The 24,097-nt window shown below is 43.2% G+C and overlaps 1 protein-coding gene across 1 annotated transcript; it reads right to left on the bottom strand.

Moving 5' to 3' along the window:
• Window positions 1-35: 35 nt before the first annotated feature.
• Window positions 36-22,813, bottom strand: jakmip1 (janus kinase and microtubule interacting protein 1). The gene is made up of 23 exons (XM_053429304.1): window positions 22,320-22,813; window positions 16,026-16,354; window positions 15,018-15,350; window positions 14,151-14,312; window positions 12,395-12,607; window positions 11,201-11,314; window positions 10,832-10,978; window positions 10,428-10,595; window positions 9,486-9,545; window positions 8,199-8,327; window positions 7,948-8,076; window positions 7,731-7,814; window positions 6,747-6,809; window positions 5,844-5,942; window positions 4,884-4,985; window positions 4,360-4,413; window positions 4,201-4,266; window positions 3,961-4,029; window positions 3,527-3,604; window positions 2,504-2,713; window positions 571-636; window positions 281-357; window positions 36-174 (listed from the first exon to the last, which is right to left on the bottom strand). Exons 2-22 carry the CDS (start codon window positions 16,179-16,181, stop codon window positions 307-309), a joined length of 2,553 nt encoding a protein of 850 aa, XP_053285279.1. The 5' UTR covers window positions 16,182-16,354; window positions 22,320-22,813; the 3' UTR covers window positions 36-174; window positions 281-306.
• Between the last annotated feature and the right edge of the window lie 1,284 nt (window positions 22,814-24,097).

The raw sequence follows: 24,097 nt of genomic DNA, 5'->3' as shown, positions 1-24,097 counted from the left end.
CTCATCGTATATGGTTATTTACAATATTTTCAAATATGGTGCATTCCGGGTAAGAGTCTTCTGCAAAAGTGCACATATACAAAAAGGCCATAGGGTTTTCTGAGCGGTCTACAAATGCATAAAAAACGATTCGGTTTTGTTTCATCCTCGGTTGCCTCCACAGCACCTGAACACCTAAGGGAGAGAAATACATTTTTAGATTCTTTCCTCATTAGTGAGGCTACTATCAGCAACACAACAGCCTTGAATACTTAAAAGATTTAGGGAATGAAGGTGCTACCTGATGTAGGTCCATGGTCAGTTTCATTAAGGCCAAAGAATAAATGCTAAAGAGAAAAACAAAAAGAGGAACAAAAACTAACGGAATAATCAAAAGGTGAAAAAGAGAGAAAAGAAAAAGGTGTCAAAGGTTTACATTATAACACACAACCGCAGAACATTAGATTTAAACTCCCTCACAGTCTATCTTCATGTTAACCTTTGCTTTGTCCAGTTAAAGTTCACACTTGTAATCTACCAGCAATGACAGGAAGCTTCTTAGTAAGAAACAGATCGAATCTGAGTATATACCTTTTCCTCTATGTCCTTTATTTGTCTCTTTTGCCAGTCAATCCTGTCCTCCAGCTCTCTAATTCTCTGCAACATGAAGACACGAGTGGTTAGGTGGTCAACATGTTTTAAAGATAAACTTGATGGGATAGTTCACCCAAAAAGGAGTTTCAGGGTGAAACTCCTTTATGTGTTGCAGCCAAATCCAATACAATTGAAGAAACGGGGGATCACCTGTTAGAACGTATAAAAAAACGACAGGAAAAACAGAAAATGCCTCCATACTGCTCCTGTGGTGTGACGGTAAGCCCCGATTTTTAAATTCGACTGGAAACGAGATCGTTTACCGCATGTTTTTTGCCTAAATGTCCTCTGTGATCCTCCTCAGTAGCCATGTTCATATTCACACGCATGCAACGCACAAGCTCTCGCCTCTATGCTCTCACCCAAGGGGCACATGACGATATCAGCATGAACTCGCCATAGCTGCAGTTAGTGTCACTTTGCAGTTAGTGCTCCTTGGGGATGGAGGCGAGAGCTTGTGCGGTGTGTGCGTGCGATCGCAGCTCCGGGCTGAGGATAACAGAGGACATTTAGGCTAAACACATGCGGTAAATAACTCCATCTTGAGTTGAATTTGAATGTGTGGCTTACGAACACTATGATGACACCACAGGAGCAGTGTGGAGGCATTTTCTGTTTTTCCTGTCGTGAAGAAGTTTGAAGAAGTTGTCAACGTTTACTTCAAATATGTTGGATTTGGCTACTACACTGTTTACGCCTGAGACCCCGAAAGTGTTTTGTGGACCCAAACACTCCTCCCTCTCCTCCACCGACATAGTGGTGAGTAGATAATGAGTGAACTTTCATTTTTGGGTGAACTATCCCTTTAAGACCATTCGGCCCCAGTCATTCCTTCATGACACAAATAGAAACAGATGCTGAACAGTTAATAAAATCACCATCCAGCTATTCCAGTAAATACTCCAAACAGTCTGCCTCCTTCCCATCATGCCCTCTGTCTCCATGGTAGCTGTGTTGGGTAAGAACGAGCTGCCATGGAGACAGAGGGCAGATTTAACTGTGAACACTGGTATTGACTCCGTCCGTGACAGTTTGAACCTTGAGCAGCTCATTCATTGATGCTGCTCTTAGTTCAAAACACGTTTGCTTAGACAGCTCTGGAGAATACAGATTCACAAGCACTCACTTAGACAGGAATGATCCTCTAACCTTGGCTGAAGCTGATGACTTCTAATAAGCTAGGCTAAATTATTTCTAAGGATAATAACATTATTTGAGTAGGCCTTTATTACGGGATGCTGAGAAAGTGCCTAAACTAGGAAGGACTAAAGCATTCTTTAAATTCATTTAAGTCAGTTGGTTTGTATTTCATGAGAAGCGGATTAATTATGTTAGTATGTAGAAAAAAACTGATTCATGTGAAGTTAAGGCGCTGTGGTTTTTGATGTGGTAAATGAATAACATACTGTACAAGCCATGGGTGTAACACTACTGTGAGGGCTGCGGTGTGGAGGGACACTGAAGGAGTGAGAGGGGGTACTCAGACCAAAATGACACACACACACACACGCACGCACGCGCGCACACACACACACACACACACACACACACACACACACACACACACACACACACACACACACACACACACACACACACACACACACACACACACACACACACACACACACACACACACACACACACACACACACACACACGCACACACACACACGCACGCCCATGCATCCTCTCTCTCTTTCCCACTTCTACACATGCACTGACATCTAGAGTTACAGAGTTACAGGTAGCACACACAGGGATACTGCATCTTTTACACAGCACCAGAGGCCTGTTGGGGTCAGACGACTCAGAAAGGTAGCAGGGGTAAGACTGAGGGGAACCTGACTCGATTTGTTATCAGCCTTACCTGCTGGGCCTGCTGTAGGAGCTCCATGCGCTCCTGTAAGATCTGACTGTCATACTGCCGGCTCTGCCGGAGAATCTGACGCCGCAGCTTGTCCACGGCAAGCTTCAGCTCCTCCCTCTGCCTGTCTGTCAGCGACTCAGCCACTGCTCGGCATGCCGGCTGCTCCTGCTGCAGAGCGCTATACAGCGTGGCCTCCAGCTCCTCGATCCTCTGCACAGCCACCCACACACATACAAATACACAGACACATATGAACGTGCACATGCACATGCAGAAACACGCACGGGCATACACAAGCACACAAACAAACACACACACACACACACCACTGTGACCATGGCAAATACGGAGAAAACTGTTCCACTTTATATTGGGGGTTACTAAGACTTGACCTTCACTGCATAACTAAATTATATTAACAACAAACTTATTTTTATTCTCAGCCACAATTTCCTGACTCTTTACCAAGTTACCAAAAATTACACTTTCACCCACACAATATTAAGTGGGACCAAAAACACAAACCAACATCAAACCTAACCAAATTTAATATGTATAGTTCTATCGAGAGTGGCCCCAGTGTTGTTTCCCGGGTATTTAATTCTATGAGAAGGTAATATGACAAATCTGCCATTAAAACATAAATAAATCTCCACAGTCTAGTGTCCACTTGAACCAAGTTGCATGGGATATTCATAAAGACATGCTATCTTCGCATTGTAACACAAAGTAAATCAGTGATTGGTTTCCCATCTTTCTATTGAGAATTAGGCCAAAAAATATTGAGATGCTAAATAGTGATTATTCACAGAATTTAGACATCAGCGTTAAAAGATGCAGTATCCCAACACAATGTGACAAAGTTTACCTTCATGGAGCATGTTCCATTCATGATGTTTAATGGGATCCAACATGTTTATGTGTCAATGAAAATGTTGCACCCCTTCATTCCATCATTCTATTATAGTGGCTTTGGCCATCTTCTGTATAAAGTGACCGGTCATAGTGCCGCTGGCTCCATACCATGTAGGCCTGGTCCAGGGTCTGCTTCCTATAGTCCAACTCTTCCTCCAGATATCCCTTCTGCTTACTAAACAGGTCCTGCAACAACATGAGATAACAAATAAGATATAGAGGACAGAATATAATGTAGAATCAGGGATACTATGAGTCAGTCTGGATGGGCAGACTAGAAATAACACCCTATGGTTGTTTCAATTTACATACATTGACCTTGGATCACTGTTATCTAATTAGTTCATCTTTGAGTCCAAGTGACAACTGGTCAACATTTGAAGTAATTCCCTCAAGGCAGATATCAGGTTCGAGAGGCCCAAAACTAGATTTGTGAAGCCACCATGACCTTGACCTATGATCTTTGACCATTCAAATAAAATACATTAATCCTTTAGCCCAAGAAATTTTAAGATTGTTATGGCAAATAGAATATTTTTAACCTTGTCATTTTCCAGGTCAATCATCTTCTGCGTGAGGGCAGCCTCTGTGTTGTCTATTTGCTTCAGCCACTGTAGAGGAGGGATGGGAACAGAAGGTTGAACATTGTTACTTTCTCTTAAGCACGAAACTATATAAAAATCAATCATTTTCATCCATGTTCACTTCAGTGTAGTGGCTGTGTTATAGCAAAACGTGTCCACACTGTGTCAGTAAAGATACACCAGGTCTGAGAGACTGACCTTTTCACACAGAGATATCACTGTCCCTGCCTGGATCACTGCAACCTGCTCCTCATTTCTGAGATTCTACAGGAAGTATAAGGAGCTTGAGTTATCAGACGTAATACTTATGACTAAGTAGGCCAGTGGTTATTATAATTCAACAGTGTTTGAACTCACCCCGTTATCCCCCAGGATATCCAGTTTCTTCATGAGCTCAGGAATGATTACATCCTGCAGAGGTCAAAACAGACTTCATAAAAAGAGCGTAAAAGAGTCTTAAAGGTTCAGTGTGTAGAATGTAGTGACATCTAGTGGTGGAGTTGCATTTTGCAGCTGAATACCCCTCACCTCACCCCCCCCCCCCCTCCCTTCCAAACAGGAAAAATAACCTGTGGTAGCCCTCAGTTGTCATTAAAAACTTAAAAAGGTATTAGTTTGTCCAGTTTAGGCTACTGTAAAAAACATGGCGGCCTCTGTAGAGAGGACCCGCTCCTGATGTTCATTTAAAGTATTTAGATGTAAAGGACCCATTATGGGGTAAAGAAAACAATTTGTGCGATTTATATGAAACACACTAGTTAAAAACATCACTAGGATTATTTTATATTCAATTTCTATCAGTAGATCACTCTCACCTAAATATTATACACTGAACCTTTCAAGGGGGAAAAAAAGACAAGGTTTTGTTGATGTGTTTTCACCTTGACCCCCTGCTGGCGGCAGTAGATCTGCAGGGCGCTGCTGCTGTTCTCAGGAAACGCAGACATGTGGAGATTGAGGGCAGGAGATCTGCGCTCCCTCTCCTACAGAGAGTACACACATCGTCAATACTCACACACACACACACACACAATCAAGTCAGCAGAGGTAACAGAAGTATCAGTTCTACAGTGATGTTAAAGGTCATCATAAAGGACCACGGGTGTCATGCAGTGAGACACAAAATGAGAATGAACTGGGAGTGAAGGTGGGATTTACTTACATGGCACTCAAAACATGTTCAGGATCGGCAGAAATGGGGAAGGTGGTAACCCATCGATTTAATGAAAATAAAAAAACTGAACAGAATAAGGGATTTAAGAACACATGCTGAAACTCATGACTGTCATTCAGACAGAACTGCTACATAAACAGATGCAAAATCAACTGATACTACCAATGGTGATGCAGCTGTTATTATTATTCTAATTTCCAAATGCAAATAAATGTTTATGCTAACTTAGATATTCTAATGAATGAATTCAAACAACAGGTAAACAATAAAAAGCACTAAAATACACTTCAAATATTTCCTTCATCTATTATCAATAGCCTACAGTCATGAAGAAAAAATAATAATAATTGAACATTCATGCAAAAAAATTGACAAAATGAACAATGAAGGGAGAGGATGGTGAACTTAAATACATTTTTATTCTTGTAAAAATTATATTCACTTTAAAACAACATTCTTTCATTAAAAAAAATCCAGTCCAGTGGAGGGCGTATACACACAGCTGCCGTGCAAAAACAAGGAATGATGCAGATGCATACACATGAGGAATCAAGTGTGTCTGTCTGTCTGTCTGTCTGTCTGGTCACTGTATGTATGTCCTGCGTCTGGGGCTGACATCATTGGTGTCGCCTCCTGGTGACAGTTTGGTGTTGGTACAGTCTCTTACTTCCAGTTCCAGCACCCTGAATTCCAGCAGCTCATTCTGGTCCCGAGCATCCTGAACCTCGGCCTGCAGCCGCGACTCTGCCTGCTGCCACGCACACATCTACACACACACAGATATACACATGTTGGTAACACAGTTTAAAGTACATTGTGTTTCCAGTGACTTATACAGTAGCTCTTGAGAATGTTCTGGGTTGTTAAATGTTTTTAAATTTGCAAGCAAGTATAATCAATTGTTCTCATCACTGTGTTATTAGCAGTGGGTCACGGGTGATTTGTACTAGGGTGAAGGGGGGGGTTGCCTGAGGGGGATTGCCTTGCTCTCCCCCTCTCTCTCCCACACATACACACTGACAGTCTGTCAGTCAGATTGACCATCAGCACAACTGGGAGAAATCTTACTGGTATCAGTGGTCATTTAAATATCCATAAAGATGTTACGGTCCTTGGCAGACAGGCATGATTCTGCATAAACTCTGTAAATAACAACTTCCCTGTGTGTATTTACCCCTCAAGCACAACTCTCAACTGCAGGAATGTCGTCCCTCAAAACCCCACTTTTGACCAATCACCTCCAAAGTTATTCATCTGGATACACTCTCAAGTAATATTCACACCAAGTTTGGTGAAAATCCGTCTATATGTTGACCAGCCACTGTGGTAAAGAAAAGAGTAATTTATCACTAAAGACTCAGATCTGGGCTGGATGATGAATTTGTTAAAGTTTTGGTATTGAATATAATGTATCGTCAGCCCAGAGTATGACTTATACAACTTTTTATATTTGATGGATTTATTTTGTTATTTATATTTTTGTTACATTATTGCTATGAGATTTTCATTATGTATCCATATGGGCAATAAAGCTATATATGAAAATTGAGTATAGGTTAATTCTGTCTACCTTCTCATGAAGATCCTGGTTGGTCCTGAGCAAGAACTGCTTCTCCTCCACCCACTTTGAATCCTGTCATGACAACCAAAAACAACATCAGCAAGAAGTGACACCATCAGGAGCCGGATCCCCGAAAGTGTGAGTGTAATGAACAAAGCTGTCAGCAACACAATCATCCAGCTCAACACCTACAGGCCACGATGCATCTACTGCATTTCCAACTGACACGTGCAAATGTAACACAGACACCAACAGGCAGGAGCCGAGTGGCAGCAGAACAACTTTATTGATCCAGAGAAATGAAGCCCACTCCTGACATAACAGGGATAACAGAGATGCATTCACCATCCTTGAGACTTCACAGTAACAGGAAGGAGAGAAGGCAACCTGAGCTGGAAAACAGCAGAGCAGCAAATCAAACATAACAGAGCTGGAGCAAGCCACAGTGGAAAAGACAACATGCAGTAAAAACCAGGTCACCAAAGAAAAACTGCATCACAAATGAAAAAACTAACAGAGGTGATATGAGATCATCTAATAGCTTATCATGTTATTGAGTCAAGGTAATTATCAAGCTGCTAATGTCAGTGTTTCTTTAAACATAAACAGGGTTTTCTTCTTTACGTGTATAGATTATTCTCAGTTCTGTGAGTTTTAAACATATTAAATAAACTAGATTAAATAAATCCTATTCACACAGAGGTGAGATATAACTGGATAAAGATCTTGTATAATAATCTACTCACAGCTAACAGGACTTAAAGTGGATCAAGCAAAATCTCAGAAAAACCCAACAGGAAGTAACGAGGGTGAGGCAGAGCATGCAGGCAGAGAGCTGAGACGCCACACGTGCAGGAAGTGACATCACAGGATTCTGCGGCAGACCTGGTCAGCATAGCGCCAGCCCAGGAGCAGAGCAGCCAGACAGACATGCAGGAGGGCCAGGGAGATGAGGACCACAGAGCTCCAGTCCCCATCCCTCGACTTTGTTACCTGGCCTTTCTCCACCAGCGCCTTCTCCAGGTCAACGATCTTTGCCTGGCAGCTGCTGAGGTCCGACTGCAGCTGCTCACGTGTCTGTGGGAGGGACAGTCAGACATAAAGGGGTCTCAGAACAGTTGTTTTAATCAGATTGGGAAGTTTAGGGATGAAATGGTTGAGAACTGGGTTTAGTGAAGGAGGCAGATAGATTAACAGTGATGGTACAAACCCTGGCCTCCCTCTCAGCATCCAGAGAGCCGCCGGTCTGCTCCTGCAGGAGGGCGTAGGCCCGCTGGAGAGCCTGGTACTCTCTGGTGAGCTGACGGAAACGAAGCTCTGACTCCTCTCGGGACACAGTCTATGAAAGTTAAAAGTAAGACGGAAAACGAATATAGACAAAATATTTAAACAGGACATTTTAGTGAACTAAAGAATATAGTATAAAAATGTTCTTTCTGTGTGGACAATGCGTTTTCTTACCTCTTCTAGATCTTCCTCTGGAGTGGCAGGAGTGCGGTCAGTGAGGTCAGTGTTGTAGGAGGTGAGAGAGGACGTCTCAGAGTCTATGGACTCCTCATCAAATCCAAAATATGTCTCCACAACATGCCTCTGCAGAGAAGAGCAGAGGAGAAAAAGAGGATTCCCACATTGTTAAATTACAATCTGTCAAAATGCCTTATTGTCCTGTCAGCAAAACAAATATTAAAATTTCTATTGATCAACAAAGCTTCTTAATAAACCACACGTAAAGTACATCAATTTAATTCTGAATTCTTCTTTTCAGTTCAGTCACAGCATTTTTTCCAAAACCAGATCTTGTCAAACTCCTCCCGTTTCTTTCAGTCTAAGCAAATCAGATCATATCGAAATTTCAAAATTTTTCTTTAAATCTTTCTTGTCAGTAACTTCTCCAAAGCCCACAGAGTCCTCACCATCATGTTTATAAGTCATCTCCTGGCAACCAGAGAAGTAAAGACAGACCAGGGCACACAGGCAAATGAAGGCGGAGAAGTAGAGGATGAGGAGGAAGTATTCCGTCATGATGCCCCTCGCCCAAAAACACCAACACCTAACTATGAACAAACTCCTCAGGTTCTGTCTGTCTTTTCTGGGACTTCACCGGCTGAAGCAAAACGCCAACCTCAGATTTTTTGTCTTTGAGCTCCTTTAAATCGGCATTAAATCCCCCAAAAGACACAAAAAATGTCAGGTGCAAGTCCAAGAACTGAACTGCGCTGCCTAACCCTGCATCCACCTCATTAAGTGACTAACAGGTTCCAGCAGGAGGGAGATGAAGATGGAGGCTCCACCTCCTTGTTCCCCTGATGTTTGAGCCCAAACAAGCACCCGCAATAATTTTTTCCTACAGTAACCTCACCCAATAAGAGATGATCATCTCTCTCTTCTCAGAGACAGATCAGCAAGAACACTAAATAAAGATGCCACGTATGTCATCAATGTAAACATGTTTTTGTTTTTTTAAACACCAAATGTACATGGACAAAAAAAGCTAATATTTTTCCACTGGCTTTGGTTCATGCAGATGTTGTGTTTGTGTTCTGCGTGATGCTCCCAGCTGTGAAGGATACTGTCATTATTGTCTCCTGAGTCCAATTAATCACGCATACAAACACACACACAAACACACACAAACAAACACACACAGTGAAAAAATTACTTGTGCATCAGTCTGCCACAGATCAGGGCATTGCTTAGTTACACACCACTGGTTTAAGGTTTTTTAAAACACTGATGGGCGCTGCTTACTTTTGACAGTTTGAGAGGTTTCCTTTTGTTCTTCTTGCTCATCACCATTCGGTCACGTTCCTATAAAAACAAGCACACAGCAGATCAACGTCTCAGCCTCGCACCTCACAGGAGTTCCTCCATGAGCTTCATACGCTTCAGTCGAGACACTAATTGACAAAATTCAGAGACAAAAGAGAACATGATAGTGAAAAATGAACAGTAGAGTAAGAATTTACAGAGATGAAGAAGTAACGGTGGAGAGAAAAAATATAATGGGTGAAATTAGCAGCTAGTGATGCGTACGGCTATGATAGGAAAGTAAAGATATTGGTATGGGAATCATGAACATGACTAAACGAAATATTCTCAAGTGAATTTGAGATGTGTAGACATTTTTCTTCAGCCATTAATATATTCCACCGCTCACAATCGTTGCCCCATATAGCCTATATAAGTTAGTCAGCTAATCCAGAAGGATCGCAAAGGCAGAGAGGAGCAGGAATGAAGGGCTCCACAAGAGCATTTTCACAATGTGATGGCCCCATTAAGGATTACAATTTTATTATCGCTGTATAAGTGGTTTTATGTAATGATATACACATGTAGATATATTGTGATTTAATAGGGTTTCTGGAAAAAAAAATTGTTATCATTATTTTTATAATAGTTGATGGATATAATAAACACCAATACGTCAACACTCATCACCATGGCCTGTGCATCAAGAGATGTTAAAGGGAGAGCTACCACAGAGCCAACATATTATTTGACCCACAGTAAATTTTACAGTAAAACAAAAAGAAAAAAAAAAAATTGTGAGATCACACTAAAGAAACAAGGCGTGACACTTAATTTATGTGTGAGCATTAATTCGCAGTAAATGTTTTTTTGTCATAGTATAAAGAGCGTCTGATCCTGGTGGTTAGGGTTAGGGTTAGGGTTAGGGTTAGGGTTCCTGACCTGCGTGAGCTCGTCGATGATGCCACGTTGCTCGGCAACCTGCAGCTTGAGAAACTCCACTTCCTGTTCCTCGTGGGCGTGGCTTAGATCTGTCAGGGAGCTCGGCCGCTTCAGCTGCGGTGGCATCGATTGTTGCTGTGAGGGCTGCCGAGAGGAGGCCTTCTCCTTCTGATGGGGGGGGCAGAGAATAATATCATGCATTACCTCAAACGGCCACTAGAGGTCTTGTTTCTATTTTACTATTTGACATCCAAAGTATCACAACAAAGAAATCCTCTTCCTGTAGAGATTATAGCTACAACATCATACTTTCTATTGATACCTTAGATTTGAATTCCTCCTTAACTAGAGAGAAGAGGAAGGAAAACACAGAACAGAGATAAAAGGTGCTGGGTGCAGCTCACCATCTCTGCGTTATCCCGGCTCAGGTTCTTCAGTTTCTCCTCCATGCGTTGCAGCGTTTGCAAGAGGTCATCATTCTTCTTGGAGAGCCGCTTGTTCTTCTCAAACAGGGGCTTCATCTGGCTCTCTGCCTCTCGCACTCGCTTCACCTGCAGAGGAAGGAAACGGAGGGGAAACACTGATCTCGAGTCTTTTCTTTTAGGGACTCAGAATTTCCAGTTTGAGCAACAGAAGCAAGATGAAGGCTGCAGGGCAGAGAACATTAAACGTTTTAATGTAGGTTTGTGTGTGTACATCTGTGCTCAGCATGTGCGTGCCTTTGCATGCCTATAATCCCTTTTTGCATGTACTTTTGCATGTGTGTTCCTCACCAGTTCATTCCTCTCGTCGGCCAGCAGCGCGTTTCTGTCCTCCAGTTTCCTGATGACTGAGTGGAGCTCAGCGATCTTCAGCTGGAACCTCCTGGTGTCACGCTCCTCCACCTCCTGTTGAGAAGGGGGGAGAGGAGAGGAGGAGGAAGACAAGAACTGATAAAAGGGAAGAACATGCAGGCAGGCAGGCAGGTAATGGAGGTGGACAGGAAAGAGGGAGTCATGGGATGGATGAGTTGGCATTGTCAGAAGAATGTGCAATACACACAATATTCTCATGCCTTAAAACTAAATACCAATTTTAAAAAAGTGTATTTTGAAAAGCAGTCTGTAACCTTGTTTAGAGAAGTGCTTTAAAAATAAAGTTTTATTATTATCATTCATATAGAGTTGGATTAAACAAACCATTCATTTTAAATATTTGGTGTTTCAGTTTGTGTTCGTGAGACTGGATTTTGTGTAATTGGAGCAGACCTGCATTTTTTATTTGTTCGGGGCTAAAAGAGGCATCCATGAGGAAATGCTGATTAGCAGAGTTTGAATATATGAGGAAATACATCTTTGCGATCAATATCTTTTTAATTAGAGCTTAGATGAGGAGTTATTGATCGATTAAACTGTCTCCACCATCTCAAATGTGTATATTTGCTTGATTTGCCTTGTATGATACAAAACTAAAACTCTTTGGATTTTTTTAGGTGAAATTAAACATTTTCTTATTCTTATGTTGGACTGCCTTATGTTCTTTTTTTTTTTAGAGAGCTTATTTTACATTCATTAGACTTCATGTTGTGCTTCAAACAGGTTTCGACAACCTGGCGTCAGAGCGGTGCTGCAAAGAACTAAAGTGACATGAAGTTCAATGTCTTTTTTAAGCAGAGAGCAATGGGTAATATGAGAAGCATCATTATGGATGTGATTCGATGAGAAAATGCCTGAGCAAAACCAATTACAGTTTTATCGTTGTGGCAGAGATGAGCTGTGTGGGCCTTTGTGACTGAATGGACAGATACACAGTGCAGAGTGGGGGGGGCTCATATATCATGTATATCCCTGCTCAGCAATATCAATATACTCTCAGTATACAGGTATCCCTAAATTTCATTTCACATTAAACTGGTGGGGTGGGTTAACCTGCCATAAAAACCTCATGAATAGATGCATATGTATACATTTCATTTCGTGTATATCTACCTGGTTATTGAGCTGGTCGTGGTTGTCTCCTATCCCAGGCATCGCCTCTCTCTTGGGGCTGCCGTGGTTGTACCTCTCCGCCTCTCGTACGTGACCCAGCTGCTCGTCCAGGGCTTCCTTCTGGAGCTGAAGCTTCTGGGCGTATCCGGCCTGCAGCCCCAGCTCTCTCTCCAGAGCACACACAACCCGGTCCTTTGCCTTCAACTCATCCATCTGCAGAAGGGATAAACAGGAGCAGGAGTCGTGAATGGTTGTAGCAGTCAGAAAGTTCTGCATTAAATCTCATTAACAGACCAGATTAATATGACTAAAAACATTCATCATAAATGTGACACATATTAGCACACCTGTTTCTGAGATCATCTACTACATGAAACTGATTTAAGAAGTTCAAATTGAACTAAGCATAATTTATTGAATTTACTAGTTTTACCACCAATGTGCAAGTATCAAGTTTATGGGGGAAGCTTCAATGAATAACAATTGGGTTTAGTGTGATTCAGTTTTATCACCATCACATTTCTTCACCCTCAGTCTAACAGGATCTTGGCTCCATTGACCGTGAACAGAACGAGGGCGTGACAGTGTTTTAGCTTTTAAAACTTCACCCTCTAGGCTATGATTAATTCATAAAGTTTCTTTCTCCCTCTGTGTTAGCACAACTTCTTCTTACAAAGGTTCCCACTTCTACTTCCCAGTGCATTGTGTTTTTTATCACTGGTATTTCCTGCACTGCCTCCTGTCCATCAATCAGACACGCTTTATCCATTTACTACAACAAGTCCCAAACAATACTTTACATACAAAAGGGCCACTATAACAGCTATTATTCGTAGTAATGTTTTCAGTGAACGACTGAAGCAAGTATGCAGACTTTTATTTTGGCAGATAAGCACCACATGATGGGATAGTGTAGCAGTTAGATTCCAACCTTCATGCAACGTTAATGAGATAAAACTCTGAGCTGCAACTGAGGCTCAGGAGCAGAAGAACAGATGTTGCTGTGTGATATTAAAATGTGTTCAGGACAGGAAACTACTATAAAAAACATATGCTGGGTTGGTCAAACTCATCTGCCATTGAAGAGCACGAATATATAGTTTATAGGGCAGTGTAACCTTTGTCTTTTCGTATGTCTTTCCTATTTCGTAATTTAATTCAAGACATCTCATTGTGATGGACATGACAGGAAACATTTGCAGCCAAAGGTCTGATGATCATATTAGGCCCTGGAAAACTAAGAATCTGTGTGTTTTGTACCAGGACGGCTAGAAAGACATTTTCCTTTCAAAATGATTGTGTTTGCCTCCTTTTCTTAAATCTGATCAAACTATAGTCACAGTCCTGATGAGTCATTCTGTCTGTGTTAAACACTAAATAATAACCTCCCCAAAGTAAGTTGTAAATTAATATACTTAATTTGTCTGTTAGTTGGCAGGATAACAGAAACACTACTGTGTAGATTTCCACAAAACTTGGTGGAATGATGCATTATGAATCAGGGAAGAACTCATTGAATGTTGGTACGGATCCAGATCAGGGGGCAGATCAAGGGATTTCCCCCCCCCCACTTTCTTTGAAATTGTGAGATTGCACATTTTTTCAATGTCACAAAATGTAAATGCATCTTTATGCATTCTTAGGGGACTGATATTTCTGATGTTCCATTCTAGTTTATAATAATCTTGATTATGTGTTCTGTAACATCAGTAATGTTATAGAGCTACCAACAACTATACTGTCAACAATGTCTCACCAATCTGCGGATGTCTCTCTCACAGTCCCGTTTGATCCGATGCACCTCATCCTGGTGCTGTTGGTAGGCTGTGCGGAGATCGACTGCCTTCGCTTTATCGGCCTGCAGAGCGTTGGCCAGAGCTTCGTCCGCCTGCTTCCTGGCTGTCTTCTGTTCCTGGATCTAAAACACAACATGCATGATACAATGAAGACACACAAAAACAAACATAGTGACACTTGGGCATTTATAAACACATGCCCTATCCAGTTAAACTGTTGTAATGATAGATGCTTTGTTTGTCTGGAAGGCTCCAGTGAAACAATGACTTGGCAACAGGCTTTTCCTAACCTGTTTCCTGTTTTTCAGCAGCATATTTACAAAGGTTTAACTAGTCCCACATCAACACACACATTCAGTGCACATGTACACTCACATGATCAGAACACCAACTTTCCACAAAGAGACGTTTGCCTTTATCTAAGAACAGCAGCAGCCGCAAAAAAGATAAGATCCACAGTTTTGTGAGGTGAAAGCCTCAATTCAATAGAAACACAACCACTGCAATTGAAATCAGTCCTCAAATTTAAAAGAAATAATAATGTGACATTTATTGCGGTAATTATCGATATCGACTGACATCATTCTTAATATTATTTTTGTCCGTATCGTACTGACATTGTTGTAAAGACAAGAAGCAGAGTTTTGAAGCACATTAGACTGAGCTCGACATTAGGAAGAGCCCACATATTGTGTGAAAACAGGAATAGGATTAGGATTACACTGATATCACAGTTCCACATTTCTAGAAGCATAACAAACACTGGCACATATATATATTCTCATATATATTCTCATTTATGCTGTCACTTAAATGCCACCTCCTACCTCCTGCTGTAGCCTTATCCTCTCCCCATCGAACGCCCTCCTGGCCTCCTCCCGAGCTTCTCCGAGAAGAGCGTTTTTGAGTTTATCTGCAGCTCCATCTCTCAGTGCATTTACGAGCCCCTGCAGCCTCTGCACCTCGGTGTCCCGGATCTTGATGGACCGCGCAAGCTCGAATTCGTGCTGCCGCACCAGAGTCTCGCGGCCGACCGCTATCTCACGTAGCTTTTCCTCGTGGAGCTTGGCGCGCAGGTCAGTGAGCGCCACGGCATGTTTGTGCTGCTCCAGCTCCCGAGCCTGCCGCTGCTCCTGGAGCCGCTCACGCAGCTTACAAACCTTGGTGAGGGAGACACAGCAAGTAAGAAAACTCCTGTCAGGCAAAAATTATTTATATCACCATGTCAAATCTGTTCATCCATGTGCACAGTGATGACCTCATTTGCGAGTTTATCCTGGCAGTTTAAAAATAAATGGAGATCAGTTATAGTTTCTGTGCTGGCTTTAAAAAAAAAATGGCAATACATTTGTGTTGCATCTCAACTTCCGTTTTTAAATGGTAAGATGCTTTTACAGATTACAGAGTACATACGTTTTAAGTATGAGGAACAAAACCCTGATGTCAACCTGGTTACCTCTGCCAACGAGGTTATGTTTTTGTGGAGGGGATGGAACATGACCTAAACAAGAACTGTCTAAATTTTGGAGCGGAAACATGGAGGAAAGTTTGGGAGCCTTGGCAAAGGAACGTGCTCTCCATGTAACCCTCTTGTTGTACTATTGTGATTTTCTGACTGGGTGATTAAAGCAATCAGAGATGTCTGAGCTCATAGCGCAATCACCATTAGCTCTTCATGTAACTATTACTCGCTTATAAATGTACTTGAATTGATTATTTGGGCTGCAAAGCATTTTCTCATATTCAGCCACTCTCTTCTTCCTCTGCTAGTGTTTATCTAGATGGGGCACTTCCTCTCTTCTGTCACTGTCATTATTTCTCTTCCTCCCCCTCACCTTGCCCCGCTCCTGCTGCAGCTCGATCTGGACGTCCATGAGTTTGCTCCTCAGCTCCTCACTGGTGACCTGCACCGAGTCGACCATCACCTCTGCCTTCTCCGGCTTCCGTCCCTTCTTGAGGGGTGGCGCCGCAGAGGGTGCGGCCGATGACATAGCACTCTGACCACCCAGTCAGTACGGTAACGGAGCGCCAGGTGTGGCTAAACCGAGGGAGAGACTCAGTCCCTGCTGCTGCTGCTCCTTCTCCCGGCGAGACCCTGCATCATCATCAACATCATCTTCATCACTGTGTGGTTGTCAGGTCTACATCGTTGCTGGAGGAGGTTCTGTTTGAGAGAGACAGACAAACAGAGGGAAATAAAAGACGGAAAAGCGTGACTCAGTGTAAAAAAAAAAATTGGGTTACACTTAACTACTCAAAAGGCCGTGGACCCAAGCCACATGACGCACTAGAGCCTGGGGGGAAACAGACTATTTTTGGGACTAACATTTACACTTTCCTCTGTCACCCTCTCCTCTCTCACGTATACACGTGGGCCATCTATCACTGGACTATTGCAGAGTCCCTGGGCTGCGCTTAGATGCTCCACGGGGCATGAAAATGTGTCTGGCCCGGCCTCTACATTCGTGTTCCCGAGCCTCTAACATCTCACCGGACCCGTCTCTCACTCTGCAGACTGATAAATTGGTCTTTCACTGTGATGAGTCTTGACATTCAAACCAGGGCCAATAAACAATGATTTAGAATAGCCTCTTCCATTTTGAGCAGATGTGTTTTTCGACATATTGTATTCTATGTGATGGACAGATGTTACTATGGTGACACACATTCGCTCAGCTGTAAGCAGAGTCTTTAAATCTCATCCTGGAATGACTTGTAACCCAGTAACCTTCCAGTATTTCTGCTTGCTATTAAATAAATAATGCAAAGATGAGGGAGGTGGAGCATTAAGAGTGCAGGCGCCTCCATTTTTTTTCTACACACACATTACCAACCATTCATACAACATAAACAGATGGCAGCAATAGTTACCAAGGCAACCATGGCTCTCAAAAAACTCCATTCCTCTCGTTGCAAAGGATGATGGGAAGGGGAAGTCTGATGTTGGACACGGTGCACGCACGCACACAACTGTGTTGTATAGAGGCTTCACATGCATACAACGTGCACACATAATGTTATCTAGTTCAATCTCTGCGCTGAGGTTGACTGAGAGACAGAAATGCACCGATGCTCGAGGGCAGGCGAGCTTTCTTCCACATGGATTTGTTTTCCAAACAGCACGTACAGAGGAGATCAGAGAGGAAACAAACGGGAGTGAAGAGATTAAAGAGAGAGGCAGAGATGAAGTAAAGAGCAGAAGAAAAGTGAAAAGAAGAATGAAGCGAGCTCCCACTCCAGCAACCGTCTCTACCTTCCCCACTCTCCTTCTCTAACCTCTCTACATGCTGTCACCCCCACTCACTGGGCTTGTGCCCGAGCAGAGACGATGCGTGATCTTGCTCTCATTGAGAGTGAGAAAGAAAGAGAGGCTGAGAGACATCATTCACAGAGAGGGAGAGAGGGAGAGAGGGATAGAGGGATAGAGGGAGAGAGGTAGAGAGGGGGAGAGAGAGAGCACACAATGACACAAGCACACGTTCCATTAAACTACTGGGGACAGATACAGTTGACGTCTATTCACACAGGCGCCAAATCTCTCTATGCTGACAACTATTCATTTAGAAGAAGTCAATGGAGCTGTGTGCTGCTGGGATTTACACATCCAACACTGCCACTGTTCTCAGCGTGTTCATGCATGTATGTGTCATTAACTGAGACCAGATGTACCCAGGCTGAAATGGCTGGGAGGCATGGATGCTTTCACTGGTTTTCCCCCTCACAGGGCAAGGAGGTGCAAGTTCCTCTTTCCAACATCTGGATACAACATAGTTACAACCTAAAAGATCTGTGGCAAGTCAATATATATTTTTTAAATACCTGCCATCACATATACTTCAGGTCAGAGACTATTTATCACCTTTTTTTGCATCACTACAGACCTCTTTGTCAATGTGTTGCACATACAGTAAATGCAGTGTGTAAGTGTAACAATGCCGATTATACAGTGGTAATATGTGTAACAGTGCCAAAAATGCATTTTAAAAATGTATTAGTATAATTTTTTTATTTCATATAAAAGCCTATAAACAATATATGGAATGTTGGATAAAGTAATTCAACCCTACGTCCACTTTTGGGAGAACCCATACTAGGGGGGGGGGGCTCAATTCAGGGGTTGCATCGGAGGCTGCTTTTGAAGGCTCACATGGTTGGATCCTTCCATTAAACCATTAAACCATTTAATACTCCTTTTTTAAACATTTTGTCAATCGCTTGTAGAGCACTTTGAACTGCAATTGATTTGTTTGGGCTTAATGAATACAATTTTGATTAAACGATTGACTTTGGAGATAAACATGACATTTTGGTTCAACAAACATGCTTATAAACATTTCTGTTATTATGTCTGTAAGTTTATTCACTGGCTCAAACATATTTCTGTTATAAGGCTCGACTTTGGTACAAATCTGAGGATTTTGCTGTTCGGCTTGTTTTGTCTGAACAGATGGAGATCACCTCCAAAGACATTCATGGTCTGGCCCTTTCCATCAAATCACAACACACACAATGCTATGCACTCCAACAGCTCCTTAGGCACAAACACATGTATGCCATCAACCTTACACAGTTCCCATAAAACCTTCAGCAGCCACGTGTTCCCAAGCTGGAAGCCAGGAGCTCGCTCTGAAATTTTATAGCCTGTGGAAAACCTGAAACGTTACATAGGAACAAGGAACACTTTATAGGGGCTCCGAGAAGATAACAAGCACCTTCAAATGTTCACGGAAGCAAACAAAAGCCGGCACAGGCCATAGACCTCGATTCAACTCATCCACCCCAAATATAAACAGCCAGTGTGGCAGGAAAGCCTTAAAGTGCAGGAAAAGATCAACAGACAAAACTCACCTCCTCGTCTTCATCATTCCTGACATCCCTCATACAGTGTATGACGAATAATCCCTGACTCATCAAATCAATCACAAAGAATTACACGAGTTGAATAATAGAGCAACAAAACATGCACAATCGAGACCTGTTAAATGCTGTTTGTGTAGCACTGAGACAATCTGCTTAAACAAACAAGGGAGCTAAACCCACTCATCGTCACTGCAGGAAGACGTGATGAAGAAATGCTGCAGCTAATGAACAGTTTCATAATTAAGCTAATTGCTGCTTAAGAGCTGAACCCTCTCACCCTCTGGGCCACCATAACCATGTGTCAGCGACAAAATGTGTCCGTCAGCACCAATAGAGAATAACAGTTAGTTAAACGCAACATAATGGAGGCTCCTTGGTGAGCACTTAGCTGCCACTGCTTGAGGATGTCATATTCCTTCTTCTACACAAGGTGAGGTGTGTGTGACAGACATCACTGCCTCAGGAAATCCCCCTTCGCTGTGTGAAATGATGGGGCAGTGCAGGGTTACAACCGTTAACTGGTTTGGTTGGTGTTGGGTTTTCGCTTTAAAAGTTGTGTTTTCATATGAGCAATGACACTTTGTGTAATAAATATCAATAATAAACTCTAAAACATGTCCCTGAAGTAATATTACTTACTTATAAGTAATACTTCCACAGCTGGAGACGTCTGAAGCCGTTACTAAAAAAATCCAAGAAATGAACATGTCATATACCAGTCAGTAATAAAACCTGGTAATCGTTTCTGGGACAAAGGGTGTCACTGTTCATGAAACTTTCCAATCATTAGCAGCACAAAAATCCACTCAAATATAAAATTACTAAATCAAACCATGCTCATTTCCATCTCGTCATATGGCTCCATGTTGTTGCATCTTTGGCTGCGAACTATTATTAATCTCACTATTGGTTAATCTGCCAATCATCACCTCATCAATTATTCAAATGAGATTGTCTTCTTGTGAAAAGCCAATTTATGTAATTGTCAGATTTACTACTTCTCCCATTTGCCTTCTACATGAGGATTACATTATCAATATAAAAGAAGTCAAGTGTTGTGGAACATACTGTACACGCTGACTTCATCAGTAACTCACTACACAATAAATTGAGAAAAATTTTAAAGTAATTTGACCGAGGTTCTTTGTGCCTACATGCAAGTAATTCAAAACGTATTTAATAATAATGTACCATGAGGTTGAAGTTAGTTCAGTGTATATTGGATATAAATTAACTGCTAAATGTTTAGTAGACAATACACACTTCTTTGTAGTGGTGACAAGCTTAATAGACACAGATGGACCTCCTCAATGCTAGACAGCCCCCCCCCTACACACACACACACACACACACACACACACACACACACACACACACACACACACACACACACACACACACACACACACACACACACACACACACACACACACACACACACACACACACACACACACACAGTCAAACATTAACTAGACTCCACTGAGACACACTGGCCCAATAAATACATAAAAGAGCTGCAGACGAGAGCTGAAACAAAGACTCACACTTCTCTGGGTGTGGACAGACAGATATATTCCTGTGTATACAGTACATTAGTATATCTGCAGCAGGTCTGGCCAAACACACACACACACAGCAGTCTACAGATAGACTTAAGACACTGAAGATCCTGTTGAGAGGCAGAGTGACGCTGCCAAGTGCAACACTCGTGGAGCATATGACCTGAAATGTACTCTCCCTGCAGAGTGACTACAAGCTAGTGACCCGGATGACTGGTCAACCCAAACACATTGACTAGTCGTCCTCCTCCCAGTCACTCAGTTGTGCTACTGCCACTTTTATCACTCAGGTTATACTGCATAACCAGCAATACCTCGGTTTCTATCTATGTGTGCTTTTGAATGCATGGGTGCCTTTCTGTGTTAGCAGTGATAGCTGCCTCTCCCCTCTCCCAAAGACATGATAGTGCAGTCGATGATGTGATTAACCTCGCCTCTCTCTCCCCCTCTCTCTCTCTCTCTCTCTCCATCTACACAGAACATTAGTACTGGCTGGCTGCTATTTAACCTCTGGCTTACACATTACAGACACTTCCTCCCTCTCTCTGCATTAGGAATGAAAGAGGGGCTATGATGACGGGTCTTCGTGGAACCATTACACGGAAGGAAGCAAAGAGAGGGGAACATAGTACAACCCATGGGAAAGACAAGGGTGTGGAGCAAGAGATGGGATGATGAATGAAGAACAAATAGGAGAAGTGACATTAGGAAGAGGAGAGCGGGAGAAGAGAAGAGGCGAGGGGAGGAAGAGCCAGAGAATGTCCGAATGCCTCTGCTCACAGTCATACTTTCCATCACAGATTGTGGGGTTGGATAGAGAGTGAAAATATAACCTAAAACAATCATAAATAGGCCGTGACCTTATCTTGTTGATGCAATCATTGTGGTCTAGCTCCAGTTCCTGCATCAGAGTTGTCCAACACGTACAACCAGCTCGGCGTGCACCACAGTTTCTGCAGCACACCCTCAGAGGGCTGATCAAACAGAAGTGAGCGTCTGCAACACATGTCATCTGTCCACCAGATCTACAGCCTCCACGCGAAGCAGCTGATGTGACAGACAGGGGCCCTGTGGGGGGGGGGGGGGGGGGGGGGGGAAACACACACACACGGTGCAGTGCAACGCTGCTGGGGACGTTGGGGTGAGATAACGCAACGTGGCCGGCTCTCTAACGAGCTGTCAAATGGGCGATTAAAAAAGGTTATGGAGAGCTGCTGGAGTCCGAGCTGGCAACCCAACCACACCCCACGGCCATATGCGTGGGGCTGCTGCAGCATCCTCCTCTCCCTCCTCCGGCAGACAGAGGTCGGGTGTCCTTGCATGCAGGCTGCGCGGTTAAACGTGTCTGATCCGCTGTCATGGTGCAGCACTGCTGGCGTTAACACAGGCTGATGAGGTGGTGCATCCCCCCCCTTTCCTCCATGATTCCCGGAGGTGAACCTCGGTAATGTGACGGTGAGGATGGAGGAGGAAGAGGAGAGCAGCTCCGTCTTTGGCCTGGGAGGCAGCAGCCGAGTGCTCGCATCCCTGTCTGGGTCGAGCTCGTCTACAGACACCGACACCCAGGTCTGATGGAGCCGACTCTCGCTGCTCCTTCCGCGGGCAGGACACGGTTGTTTCATGCGTGTCGCGGCAGCAAACTCACATGTGACTCTCTCTCTCTCTCTGTGTGGAGTTGTGAATCGTTGCGGAGCCGGACCAACTTACCAGAAATGGAGGCGGTCCGGGGGCTCACGAGTGGCCTGATGGTGAAGCGTCGGTGCCCGCCTCACATCCAGGAAGAGGCGGCGGGGGGGGCGGCGGGGCTCCGGTGTGTGGAGGAGGAAGAGGAGGAAGAGGAGGAGGAGGAGCGGGCACCGGGAAGCCGCAGAAACATCCACCGTGAACAACTTTACTCCCGGTGAACTTCGGTCTCCTGTGACAAGCAGCCTCGTCTCCTCTCAGCTACACTCCGCTTCTCCTCCTCTCGCGCTGCACGTTGACATTTCCCTCCCCGCCCACAACCACACACACACACACACACACACCCTCCCAAACACTTGAGTGCACGCGCGACGTCATACGTTCCCATACGTTTCATCCGGTAGAAATAAATAAATAACCCGGTGTCTGTGTCCGTGTGGACGTGAACGTGAACGTGGGGAAGAGAAAAAAGGAAAAAGCCGGGCGGGCGTCGCCGGTAGCGTGAAACAAGCGCGACACCTGACTGCGTGTTCAAGAATGACACCGCGCGCGATTAGTGCGTGGGCACGCAGCCCCGCGCGGAGGGAGACACGTGCGGCGTCAGTGCGTAATGTGGCACCACAGATACGGAATAAATTTAATTTATTTTCATTTCATTTCATTTCATTTCATTTCTTTTCTTTTATTATTTATTTTACGTATATACTGCCAACTGTATATATGCCCAGCTGTCAGTGAAGGATGGAGCAACATTGTGCTTTAAATAAAATATTGAATTCAACATAAATACGTATAATGCTATTATCAACAAGAGGAGAAAACAGCACTGGGAACCAAAACATTTCTGTTTTTGGATATAGAGATATCCCAAAACTGACCAAAAAAATAGAATATTCTATTTACTGGTAACCAATGTTGTCATAGAAACAAATATATCAAATAAGGCTTAATTGTCCTGTGTAGATATGATGTATATATTGTGAATGTACTGTTATTGTATACAGCCTTCTGTAAAGTTGTCAATAAAAGGGATGGAGTGACTTTGACGTCAAAAAGGATACTCAACATAAATATATATATAATTCTGATACCTGTAAGAAATATAAAGAAGTGAGTTCAACTGTTTTGAATAAAGAAATATACCAATAAGATAAAATCATAATAACAACACATTCTAGATACTGGTTGTCATAGAAGCAATTTTGAAAAGTCTTGTTTATGTGATGAAGTGGTTTATTGGCCTTGTATTAAAGCAAAATGTTGTACAACAATATCACGTGTCTCGGTCGTCTTCGAATGAGAGTAGGAAGTGGTAATATATTGTTATACATAGATTTGAATGTTATCAGCACTCCTGTATTTTGTATTACGTATGTTATCAAGACAACTAGCCCAGTAAGTGAATCAGCTCTAATCACAGGTGCCTGCCGCAGGTCTGTGTGTTCTGTGTTTATCTGGGACAGGATGACTCAAGTCACAAAAGTAGGTGAAACAATCTGACAACATGAGAGTGTCGTGGGACCAGAGTGACCCAGATTCCGGAGGATGCATTACTTACGCGCAGCTGCCCGTCTCTGCCTCTCCACTCTGCGCCGGCCTGTCTGCCATTCATAAGCTGCACCACATCACCACAGCCTATGCAGCCGATTGCTGCAGGGCAGTGTTGATCATAGAGAGAGTTAAAAGAAACAAGGAGCAAACAGTCAGGGATGAGTTTCAATACTCTGTATCATGTCCTCTCCTACAGTGGTTGCTGGAATCCCAGTGGTGTTATTTATACGACATTTCTGAGGGAGATAAAA

The sequence above is a fragment of the Pleuronectes platessa genome, chromosome 8 (assembly GCF_947347685.1).
Source record: "Pleuronectes platessa chromosome 8, fPlePla1.1, whole genome shotgun sequence".
In the NCBI taxonomy this organism is placed as follows: domain Eukaryota; kingdom Metazoa; phylum Chordata; class Actinopteri; order Pleuronectiformes; family Pleuronectidae; genus Pleuronectes; species Pleuronectes platessa.
Note: the sequence above shows the minus strand (reverse complement) of the source record. Positions and strands in the feature narration are given on the sequence as shown.